Raw genomic sequence first — 13,102 nt, 5'->3', positions numbered from 1 at the left:
CTACATCTCCAGATCTCCCTCAGCACAAGTGCAGCATAATGATGTGTGCTTAGCCACCTGGTTTACTTGCCTTGTACTTATGATTGTAAGGCCAAGCGCAGCCCCAATGCCATATTTAAATTTGCCAATGACACCACTATCATTGGCTAAATCAAGGGTGGTGATGAATCAGCATATAGGAGGGAAATATGGCTCAGCAGTACCACAACAAAAACCTCTCACTCAATGTCAGCAAGACCAAGGCGATGATTATTGAGTTCAGGAGGAGGATACCAGAGGTCCATGAGCCAGTCCTCATCAGAGGATTCAAGGTGGAGAGGGTCAGCAACTTTAAATTCCTCTGTGATATCATTTCAGAGTATCTGTCCTGGGTCCAGCACATAGGTGTCATTATGAAAAAAGCATGGCAGTGCCTCTACTTTCATAGAAGTTTGGGAAGATCTGGTATATCATCTAAAACTTTGACAAACTATTATATAATGGTGCTAGTAAGTTTGTGAACCCTGTAAATTTTTCTCTATTTCTGCATAAATATGACTTAAAATGTGATCAGATCTTCAATTAAGCCCTAAAACTCGATAGAGGACCCAATTAAATAAATAACACAAAAAAATTATACTTGTTCATTTATTTATTGAGAAAAATGATCCAATATTACATGTTTTTGTTGGAAAAAGTATGTGAACCTTCACTTTCAGTAACTGGTGCAACCACCTTGTACAGCAATAACTTCAACCAAATGTTTCCAGGAACCATTCATCAATCCTGTATATCGGCTTGGAGAAATTTTAGGTCATTCCTCCTTACAAAACTGCTTTAACTCTGGGATGTTGGTGGGCTTCCTTGCAGGAACTGCATGCTTCAGGTCCTTCCAGGTTTCTATAGGATTACGGTCAGGACTTTAACTCGGCCATTCCAGAACACAAAGTTTCATTTTTTTAAACCATTCTGTTGTTTACTTACTCTTGTCTTTCAGATCATTCTCTCGTTACATTACCCAACTTGCTATCCTGACATTCTCCTGGAAAATGGATTGATACAATTTTGAATTCATTGTTCCCTCAATGATTGTAAGCTGTCCAAGCCCCGAGGCAGCAAAACAGCTGCAAACTGTGATGCTCCTTCCACCATGCTTCACAGATGGGATGAGGTTTTTGGGTTGATGTGCAGTGCCCTTTTTTCTCCAAACATAGCAATGTGCATTTCTGCCAAAAAATTCAACTTTTGTCTCCTCTGTCCACAGAACATTGCCCCAGAAGTGTTATAGAACATCCAAGTGGTCTTCTGCAAACTTGAGACATGTGGCAATGTTTTTTTTAGGAAAACAGTGGTTCCTCTATGGTGTCCTTCCAAGAAAACCATTCTTGTTCAGTACTTTTCTTATAGTGGACACCTGAACAGAGACTTCAGCAAGTTCTAGAAACTTCTGCAGGTCTTTTTCACTTCTTTCAGCATTGCAGGTTGTGCTCTTGCTGTGATCTTTGCAGGATGCCCACTCCTAGCGAGAGCAGCAACAGTACTGAGTTTTCTCCATTTGTAGACAATTTCTCTTACTTTGAACTGATGAACACTCAGGTCTTCAGAAATGCTTTTGTAGCCTTTTCCAGCTTGATGCATCTCTACAATTCTTCTTCTAAGGTCCTCTGAAAGTTGTTTTGATCGAGGCATTGTGCACATTGTACACAGATCTTTCTTGAGAAGAGCAGGCTCTGTCAGTAACCTGAATTTGTGTGCCTTTTTTTATAATGCAGGGCACCTCTACAACCCACACCTCCAATGTCATGTCACTGATTGGAAAACCTGACTCCAAATAGCTTTTGTATAAGACATTACCCCAGAGGTTTACATACGTTTTCCAACAAATACATGTAATATTGGATCATTTTTCTCAATCAATAAATGAACGAGTATAATCTTTTTGTATTATTTATTTAATTGGGTTATCTATCTAGTTTTAGGACTTACATGAAGACCTGGTCACACTTACACAGAAATACAGAAAATACCACCAGGTTCACAAATTTTCCAGCACCACTATAGGTATCTGGTGGAGGGTATACCAAGTGGCTGCATCAGTGCCTGATATGGAAGCATCAATGCTCTTGTATAGAAAAGTCTCCAAAAAGTCGTGTATACAGCCCAGTCCATCACAGGCAAAGCCCTCCCCGCCAGTGAGCTCATCTATACAGAGCAATGTTGCAGGAAAGCAGCATCCATTGTCAAGAGTGTCCACCATACAGTGCATGCTCTCTTGTTACTGCTGCCAAGAGGAAGGTGGTAAGGAGCCTCAAGACCAGGTTCAGGAACAGTTGATTCCCCTCAACCATCAGGCTCTTGGAGCAAAGGGGATAACTTCATTTGCCTCATCACCGAACTGTTCCCACTGAACTGGACTCACTTTCAAGAACTCTTCATCTCATGTTCTCGATACTTATTGCTCTTTTATAGATTATTTCTTTTCTTTCTCTTTCTTTTTGTATTTGTCAGTTTGTTGGGGGCTTTTTTTGCACATTGGTTGTCATCTGCCCTGCTGGGTGTGGTCTTTCTATGATTCTATTTTTTTCCTTTTATTTACTGTGATTCCCTGCAAGCAAAGGAATCTCAGGGTTGTATATGGTGACATATATATACTTTGATAATAAATTTACTTCCACCCTAATCATCAAATGTTCCATGTGTATTCAAATGTAATGGTTCCACTAAATTAAAAATATAGAGATGACATTAGTGACAATGTTTAAATTGAATTCTTCAAATATAGAAACAAGAATACACGAAGTCCATTAACAGATTATGCAAATTGTGCAAAGGGTTGAAAACAGATTTGTTAGTAACAACATCCAATTCAATTACTTTATGTCTCCTTTCATTAAAAGGTGTGTTCTTAACATCTTTTTTTGTCAGCCATTTGCAATGCCAAGGACCCATTTTATATACTGGGATGATTTATATCTAGTTATAATGAGACAGAAATGACAGAACAATATATAACACAAACACATCACTTAAAGTATGCACGATAAAATTTTGCTTAGAATTTAATACATTGAATGGGACTAATACCCATAAATTTAATGTCATGAGGAGCAAATGCTGATCACCTATGAAAACTTCAACCATTTTAACTGTATTTTCCATCCAATATGTAGACAGATTCAATGGTTCACCCAGCTGAGATGTTAGGACCACTTCAGTATTTCAATCTGTTTAATGCAAGCCTTTGTGCAAATAGAGCCCCTTCACCAGAAGGGCTATCAGAGGCCTTTCAGAATTGGCAAATTCTTACAATTCAAGATCAACATCTCCTTGGGTGTTTGCTACCTTCTACAGATAAGCAGATTAAAATGACAAATCATGAAAGATTGTGGCTTCTAGTTGTTGCATTAAATCAGAGATCTGTTCATATTACAATATTTCTTCTGTAATGCTAAAACATGCTTTTGTGATTTTATCTAGCACAGACTAGAGTCTTCTCCATACCTTATTAAGTGAAGAGCAAACTTATATCCACAGGGTTCTAAGAGGTGCAATTTCTTCCTTTGTACCTTTCACCTTGAATCACCTTCGAAGCAGGAGGAAATTGAAGGCTTTACTTACCCAAAGGACAATTGACGATGACAATGATTGCGTTCTTCTTCCTTTCAGATTATTTTTACATGAATAATTAAAAGGACTGGGACTGTGAGTGTTAAATATAGTGCAACATTTCATCTCTACCACATCATAGGATGCTTTGCCCTGACAGCACAAGAGCCATTTTTTCTTTTAAATATAATGGTACAAAGATCGACAGTGATATTTATGCCCTGTCTGTTCATTTTACTCTTATTATTCTCTAATTCTTTTCTCCCTCTTGTGCATGGATTGCCTTCCCTTAAATGTACTATTTGCCTTATATGTACCTTGTGGTTTTGAGCTCTAAATTCTTATCTCTGAGTGAATTCTTTTCCAGAATTCTTTATTAGATTAATTAGTGGCAAGCTTATTACAATCTCCGAAGTCTGGACTTTAGACAATTGAAAATACTGTACCTCTGTATCTACCTGATCACCTTTCATTATATTAATGCTTTAATTGGGTCTGTTGGGCAATTAGCCAATCCATAACACATGCAGAAAATTATGCAGCCAATTTCTAGATTTCTCAGTGGGGCACAGAATGAGAATTCCGTTTACATTTATTTTCCATGTTAAAATTGATTTGCAGAAATAATATTTTATGAGGGTTTCATTTTCCTTAACAGAATATTTTGGATTCTTTTAATGCTTAATTAATTATTATTACAGTAATGGGACAGGTGTTTACAATTCAGTTTTCCTTTCCTAAAAGACGCAAATGGCAAGCTATATTGAATTAAGTACAAAATGAAATTGTTGAATACAAGTCATCACCATATAAAATGGGTTTCCAGTTTTGCTGATAGATCATAAAATGTAACTGGAGCAGAAAAGAAGCACATAGATAATAAGTTCATAGGCAACGATTTCCAAACCATGGAATTTTTGGAGTACATTTTCACACCATTTCCCAGACCACAATACAGCCAAGAACATCCACCATCCTGAAGGCTGGTATCTATGGTCTTCTACCAGTCACCAATACTCAGATGACCAGGACTGAGAAAATTCCCAGCCAATGGCTTAGGTATATGCTTGTTGACTTTCTTTTTGATGGGTGAGAAAATTCACCACACCAACACTTCCATCCACAGAAACTATTGGGATGCTATATTATCCAGCTCTCAATTAATATACTTTCCCTCTGTGGGACTAATATTTGGAGAAAAGACATTTAAATTCTACCATTTAAACTTACTTTTAAACTATTTGTATATGCTCCAAAAGTTGCTTTCCTGGTCAGTTAGAAGTTGGGCTGCTGAAAAAAATCCATGCATGCATGAAAAATTAAATCCTTGAAGGATATCCAATATGAGTATTCTCTCAAAGCAGGAGGCATCCTTGGTTAATTCACTTCCTGTTGCTAAAGACTTGTTAGGTGCTCACGTAGTCTCTACACCTTGCCCGTTAAAAAGCCAGTTGATATTGGTATTTGTTCATTTTCCTTGAATACAAACTCTTTCAAGAATGTAAATCATTCAGAATCCCTCCACTGATACAAGTTATCATTCCATCTACATTCAATGGCCACCTTCTCATTAATGCAAATATCTAATCAGCCAATCATACAGTAGCCAATCTAATCAATGCATAAAAACATGCAGAAATGGTCAAGAGGTTTAGTTGTTCATCAGATCAGAATGGGAAATAAACCTGATCTAAGTGACTTTGACTGTGGAATGATTGTTGGTGCCAGGCAGGGTTGTTTGAGTATCTCAGAAACTGCTGATCTCTTGGCATTTTCATGCATGACAGCCTCTAGAGAGTTTACAGAAAATGGTGTGATAAACAACAAAAAAGTAATCCAGTGAGTTGCAGTTCTGTGGATGAAAACATCTTGTTAATGAGAGCAGTCAGAGGAGAACAGCGAGACTGGTTCAAGCTGATAGGAAGGCAACAGTAATTCAAATATCCTTTGGAGAATTTAAGGGAGAAGGAGTCTTGAAGAAGGATCTCGGCCTGAAATATCATCTGTTTATTCATTTCCACAGATGCTGCGAGATCTACTGAATTCCTCCAGCATGTTGCTGTGTATTTCTGCATCTGCAGACTCTCTTGTGTTTTTCAGTAATTCAAATAACCACATATTACAAAAGTGATGTGCAGAAGAGAATCTCTGAATGCACAAAGCATCAAACCTTGAAGTGAATAGGCTATAGCAGCAGAATACTGATATACAGAAGGTATCAAATAAATTGGCCACTTTGTGTATATCTTTTCTTGTCTCCAACTAGTGGATATGCTGTCTGACAGATTCTTTATCACAGTCCCCATCACAGACCCCATCACTCCAACTACAGTAACTTTCCACCTTTTCCACAACCATAAACTGTTCTCAAATTGGCAAATTATATCCTCTGTTACAATTGCATTTTATGCCACCTCCTCCTATTCTCTGCAGCCATCGCTATACATCTCCCCTTTGACATCCAATAGAATTGCTTAGATGGTCTACTTCTACAATCCATCTGTCAAACACATCAAAAGAGGGAAGACATTTTGTAAACATTTGCTTTCTATGGACGATTCAGAAACAGATAAAGGAAAACCACATGACCCCCTCACTGTAAATTTGCCATTCCAAATTTTGCAAAACTTTGTCTCATTCTTCCTGGAGAAGTATCTGGCAATATATCTCACATTTATTTCAGTTCTCCGTCACCATACAATGAAGTACCTCCACGAAAACTCTCTGACGTGGAGAGTACTAAAAAGCTGAAATTTAGGAGCTAATGCAGACAGAACAAAAAGTTCCAGAACCATGTTTTTATTATATGTAGCTATCAAGAATCAAGATTTTAAAAGATGCTGTTTTCAGACAAAGGGAAGAATGTGATTAAATGCAAGACATTCTGTAGATGGTGGAAATCCGAAGTAACATAAATAAAATCCTGGTGGAACTCAACAGGTCAGGCAGCATCAATGAAAAGGAATAAACAGTCAACATTTAGGGCCAAGACCCTTCATCAGGACTAGGGAGAAAGTGACATTATAAAAGATTTTGTTTTATCATGTCCACACCATTTCTAAAGAGGCCAATCACTGAGTAACCTACTCCCAGACATTCATAAGTGCAATTTACTAACCAAGGCAAATTCCAAAAATGCAGTAAGTTGAGATCCTCAAATGTTCACTCAGGCATCGTCTCTTTATCTTCCCAAACAGTTGGGTGTTCAGGTGGAGTGGGGGGGGGGGGGGGAGGCTGCTTTTCATGCAGAGGCGGTTAAGAGGATTTCTGAGTTGGGTGGAGGCAGGCAGTTGCAAGTTGGAGAAATTGCTTTTGACACTCACCATGCCATACAGTGAAAGCAATTTTTAAAAAATTCCAATTAATATCAACATTGGAATCATTTCCAAATCATTCCATGATTCTTACATTTGTGCACATGGGAGGAAAAGTAAGATTCTTACCATATCCTTACAGGTTAGATGATTTGTTTGTAAAATCACCATAGAATTTGTTCTTTTGAAATTAAGTAAATTAGCAGATATTAGCCATGAATTTACCTTCACATTGTTTTCCATCTCCTTTATAGCCAGGTTTGCAGATGCATTTGTAGGATTTGGGCGTATTTTGGCAGATTGCGTCGATATGACAGTCATCTGTTCCTACAGCACACTCATCTAAATCTAGATCCAAATGAGAAACATTTTAAGTATCAGGGCCCAAATAATCATCCATTGAAACATGGCATGAACATAATTTATCAAAAGCCACTATTTTCATGTACAAGATACAGCAGTAAAATGATAGCATAAAACGGAACTTGTCTGTCCTTGGCATCTGACTGTTGGGGACGCCCACTACAAACTCTTGCCTTGCCTTTCATCCATCTTTCTACAGAACTCCACTATATCCTGAATGCTGGAAGCTGCAAGTTCCTGCAGGGTTTTAAAACAGCTTGCTTTTGCTGTTTCATAACTAAGCCAATTTCAATCTCAGAGTTTGACTAAAGCTGATACACAAATTCAACATTCAGAGCAAAACTGGTCTTGCCAATCCCCCCTCTCAAGTAATTTACCTGGGTATTTCTAGCTGGCCCCCACTTACCTGAAAAGAATCAGTTTAAAATGTGATTAAAAAAAATTCTAGCCTACGTGTTTATATACTTTATTGTTATACAAATCAAATCCTCAGCTAAATTTTAAACATCATTTCCCTGATCACATATCTACTACAGATTTCCACTTTGTACAATAGAGTGGATCTTCATCCTCCTGTCACTTTGCCCCTACCATCACTACACATACCTCACTTAGAGTCATTTTATGTACATACAATCAGTATATGTTTTTATATTTACATTGTGTTTTTTATAATGTTCTTTATGCTTACTGTGTTTTTTTAAAGCTGTATCGGACCTGGAGTACAATCATTCCGTTCTCCATTACGCTCCTGTACTGAAGAATGTCAATAAACAAATAGATTCGTGCAATTCACACAGAACTAAACTTGCTTTCTGTGATGCTTGGTACCAAATTACCCAAAATGCATGTATTTCAAACGGGGCCACACAGATCCGAGACACTCGTGCCACTGTAGATCGAGACTGGAACTGGAACCTAAACTTTAACCGGTCTAAAGCGTCCGTGACATCTAAAGAAAACAGCTATATTAATGCAACTAAGATAACGGTTATCCAGCAAGCGCGTCCATATGCCAAGGATTTGACATAGGTCTTTATATTCCCGAATCCCATTGTTATTTTCTATTTATTTCTAACAAGGTGCGATGTGTTAGGATTTGCACAAGTCCAGTAGATGACGTGAGGCTATTGGAAAAGTAGTTGATAACGCCAGTGCGTCAAAGGACTGTTTCGCCCTCTCGAGTCGAGTGGCATTCCCATGGGGCCAATATTGCAAACGAACGGGCGGAACAAATGTGCAGCTTGTGAGTAATCAGTGTGACAGTGCAATGTTATTTTACGGTTGCTGAAAGCCAAACACTGGCGGGGCAAGAACAACAAACGTGCCGAACTACAGAGCGATTCCTTTTAAATATAAATGTCCCCGTCTCGGGAGGACGCCGGGAGAGCATTTTCAAAAGTAAAAAATACACCAGTCTTTCACTAAAACTACCCTCTTAGCAGACTGGATGTTGAACTTCATAAGGAAGTTCGGGTAATTAAGAGGCAATGTTGCGTTAAATTATGATTATTTTGTTTAACTTTGCCTTATGGTTGCCAGGGCCAGTATTTTGTTTCTTCTATCGTTTAAAACAAGTGAACTCAAACTTCCATTGCCTGCATAACATAGGACGTTCATCATATACCGTCTTTATCTGAACCGAATCAAAACGTTGCGACCCCTAGGGCAAAGATATTTGCAAAATTGTTTTTTTAAATTCGCGTGATTATGTGCATACACCAGCGGCGCTGTTAAACAAAAAAAACAATAGAATTTACTCGGTTAACATTGGTTCTAAGTTCTAGTTTGCACAACTGTAACGGTAAAGGCCAGACGTATGGCTGATTTTGCGTTAAATACAAAACTTACAAGGCTATTGTTTTCTTTTACGCCTGGATTTGATTTTCCACTCAAAGAAAATCATGCAGTAGACAACTTTGCAAGCGTTTTCTTTGGAAACTGGCGATTCGCTTTTGCAAGTTAATTAAAATAATAAATAAAGGGTAGTGATTTTGCAGTCTGATTTGAATTGCCAATCTGCCGAGACGTGTCCTATCATTATAGCAGCCGCCTTCAGGTATCCAGCGCTATTGATTGATGGATTACTGTCAATACAGCGGCTGCAGTTGCTAGATTTTGACTGGTAATCGATTTATTCGCAGTTTCATTATCCATCTGCGCTGGGGACCCTTGGTAAGTATGTGTCCTTCGAGGGTAAATGGAAAAGCCGGCAGGCATTACAAATGTAGCCATAAACTACTTAAATTGTTTATTACTGTGTCTGTAGCAGTGGAACAAGATAGCCTGTGCGAAGGGTTTATTGATGCTGAATTTAAGATTGCAATGGTCGTGACAATAATGACAATTTAATGAGCATTTAAACGTTACGGGAGTCTTGAATGAGGACGACCTTATTTATTCATAGACAGTTATCCGCCCCCTCCCCCTTTACGGAAACCACGGTTTTTTTTAAAGAATCGATTGAATCTGCCGGCTCAGTCAAGTCTAAACTGAGTTTCAGTTAAATGAACTCGGCAATCCGAAGCAGCCGTTTGCAGTGAAGCAGAAAAGAAAAAGTGCCTTGTCATATTTTGACTCATTATCAAGTACTGCTCTTGTACGATTTCCCCGGACTTGACAGCTGGGTTCCTTGGTACCGCCGACGCCCTCGGAATTAAACTGCAAATGAGTCCAAAGGGGGGCTTTTCATTAGGACTGGAGGGGGTCACTCCTGTGTGTGTTAACCAATAAGTAAAATATCCCCTTCTCTTCAGGGGATATTTGCCAGGATACAAACATGCAAAATACCCCACAATTTAATGCCGGTTTTAACTCTTTAACTAAACTGCAATTTTTTTCCATATACACGATATATTGTAAACAACAAACACAGAAATACCAAACAACTTCTTTATAACCTCCTCGAATACGCGTCAGTCGTGTTCTACCAAAAGTAACATTTCAGGATAGCCTTTCCATTCGACCTCTCTGAATAATTTCACTATGCAAAAGTTAAACATTTAGCAAACATCAGAAACTTTATTAAAGCTCTGTGAATGCCTGCTATCAAAAAAGAAACTCAGAATGCGAAGTAGAAGGGGAAGAACCATTAACTAATGCTGGATCTTTTAAAAGTTGAAAGCAGTCCCGCATTAGCATCAAAATACAAAACGGCCACAATTAAAAGAACTGGAAGAAAAATGCTTACTCCTTTGTTCCGTTTCCCCCAGGTACTGTATTCTGTTTCTTGACTAGCAATAAAGTATCGCGCTGATGGAGTGTTAATGACTTCTGAAAGTTGCAAATATTTTCTTGCAAATAAGGATTAGCAGCAGATTTGAACATTAACTGTTCAAATTGACATTGAACAAATTTAACATTGACACAACTGAAATCTGTTGAAGTGACCCAAAATCCAGCGGTGTAAAAAGATTCCTGCCATTGGCTGGTTGGCAACATTATATATTTTTACAACTGACAAACACTCACTCACCCTCACAAAAAATAAACATAAATTCCCTCTTTCACAATTTGCAAAACAAAAGGTAACAGAGAGAATGTTCAAATTTCGGAACTCTTACCTACAAGCCCACTAGTTCCCAAGGACCGACAAGTATTTAACAGGACGAAAAACAAACAAAAGTGCCATGAAAAACAAACAGTCCCCATAATGATATGATTCGATCCTTGGTGTTTCTTTGATAAGACGCGTTTGGACTGAGAAATTGACGAGCTGACAGCCTCATTTTCATGCGAGAACGTCAGGGCAGCGGCGCGGGCGCGATCTGGACATTCCCGCCGCGCTCCAGGCGGGTACACGCCTGGCCAATGGTGTCGCTGCGAATCCTGCGCGAACGCGCTGAACGTGGGGTGGCGGCGGTGGCGGTGAGAGCGGAGTCCGCAGCGCGCGCAGGCAGAGCGCGCGGGCGGCGGTGAAAGCGTCACTGGAACGCGGTCTACTCGGCACGCGCAAGGTTCGGCCTTCCCGCTGATGACAGCCGGCTCCACCCCCTTCCGCCCCGTCTGCGCGCGCCCGGAGGTAAAGGTCCGGACGCGCGGCTGCGAAAGTGCGAGCTTTGTTTCTGCACGCTGAGCTGGTTGCGGTCGCGCCTTGGAGCAAGGAGGAGGGCTGATGCCTTTCCTGGCGGCTGGAGCGCACTTGCAAAGGCGCGAGATCTGCTCTGAAGGGAGAGTTTTGCACCACTCTCATCCCGTCAGAGCAAAACCGCAGCGATCTCGCTTGCCTGGGTATCCTGCGGAGTAGTGGTCATTGCAAATATCTCTTTGTACGGCTGCAGTGTCTTAGTGCTTCGAAGCTGGGCTGTTCAGGTGACACTTGTCCCTATTCTACCAGCTGGTATGTGTAAGATCTCCCTTGACTCATCTTCCCCATAATGTTGGCGATTGCTGGGATTTTACGATCCGTTGCTGAAAAATTTCCAGAATTGTACCAATTGGAGTCGACAAGTGTCAGTGTCCATCTCCGATCTCCTTGACAACCAAAGGAGAAGTCGTGTGATTTTTGTCCCAGAAGTCAGAACAAAGGAATATGGTTTACCTTGAAACAAACATAATACATATGTTTACCGTGCCATACTAGACATGTTTAGCGTTTTACTCAGCGGTCGGTGCCAGTCATTTCCAATGCCACCTTCATCAATAATCCAGTGATGGTCTGGAGTTAAGTATCCAATAACTTGAATCAATTAAAGCTTCTGAAAGCAGATCAATAATAAGAGATGGAAAGGTATAATCAAAGTTACTGACATATCTGCTGCATTGAATTCCCCGAGCTGCGAGGGAGAGGGTGGGGGAAGGGGGACTCGCATAAAACATGCAGGAAAGAGGAAAACTACTAATTTCCCCCGAGGTAACAATTAGATCGATGTGTATAGTCCCAAGTTAAAGACATTAATTTTGTGTGTACTGCGTGGATATAATTTGTTGTGGGCTCAGGTCTTTAACTTTTGGATATTCTGACAATCTGATTGATAAAATCGCACGTTTTGAACAAAGAATTCGTGAAATATAAACGCATCGTTAAATCGGCATGATTAGGCAAACGTTTATAATTGGAAAAAGAAGTGGCCAATATCATTGAGGCTATTTAATGTTACAAAAATTACACAGGTCTCAAGCCGTCAACATTGATGATGAATATCCCGTTTCACGTTACAACCACGCTGTCACAAATTCTACGGAGTGAGGTTTAGATTGAGGCTTTGCGCTGCACATCCTGGGCATTCTTCGATGGTCTTTAATTGGAAAAGTACTTTCATATTTTTCAGAAATGAATCCGACAACCGTATGCAGAAAACAACAAACCCTATATTAGAAAGCGTGGCCAAACAGTTGCGAGTTTGGAAAGTAGATTTTCAGAAGCTCCGGGGTGACAGTCATAATGACCAAATGCGGGGTGAAAAGATGCATTACACGGGGCCAGGACAGACGTTTGCTGGGGGTGAAAAGGTTGGGCGTAAGTGGCTTCTGGAAACATAGGAATTTTAATTTGGATACATAGGCGGGCCAAGAACCTAACGTGGGACACAAAAGATTGAAGACTAGGAATATGGCGGGGGGGGGGGAGATCTGGGGCTGGGTGGAGATTAAGGTTACAGGGTGAATAATGTAAGATGGCAGTTATCCGGTCTGAGGTATTTAGATGGACGGCGTCGATACAGATGAAGTCAAGTGGCCTTTTATGTTGACAAGTTCTAAAGGGGGCAGTAATTTGCTGAGGTTGCAAGTGCATAATTAAATTCCTCGTGAGACAGTGGCCAGGACGAATTGGAATTACCAGTAAGGATATCGAATTCGTGGCGGAAGCCGCATATGGGTCGTTTAGAACTGGTGGAAAT

At 39.9% G+C, this 13,102-nt stretch overlaps 1 protein-coding gene across 3 annotated transcripts in view; it reads right to left on the bottom strand.

Moving 5' to 3' along the window:
* scube1 (signal peptide, CUB domain, EGF-like 1) overlaps nucleotides 1–11,037 on the bottom strand; it is a 260,941-nt gene extending 249,904 nt beyond the window's left edge. For 2 of the 3 annotated variants that reach the window (XM_073059144.1, XM_073059146.1), the window contains exons 1-2: nucleotides 10,826–11,037; nucleotides 7,125–7,247 (exon numbers count right to left, since the gene is read on the bottom strand). In XM_073059144.1, coding sequence (XP_072915245.1) covers nucleotides 7,125–7,247; nucleotides 10,826–10,913 — 211 coding nt within the window. In that variant the 5' untranslated portion in view covers nucleotides 10,914–11,037. The remainder of the gene's footprint in view (nucleotides 1–7,124; nucleotides 7,248–10,825) is intronic. The other variant, XM_073059145.1, reaches the window with a different exon arrangement.
* Nucleotides 11,038–13,102: the final 2,065 nt, after the last annotated feature.

The sequence above is a fragment of the Hemitrygon akajei genome, chromosome 10 (assembly GCF_048418815.1).
Source record: "Hemitrygon akajei chromosome 10, sHemAka1.3, whole genome shotgun sequence".
Classification (NCBI taxonomy): domain Eukaryota; kingdom Metazoa; phylum Chordata; class Chondrichthyes; order Myliobatiformes; family Dasyatidae; genus Hemitrygon; species Hemitrygon akajei.
The sequence above is the reverse complement of the archived record's forward strand: the minus strand, read 5'-3'. Positions and strand labels throughout refer to the sequence as shown.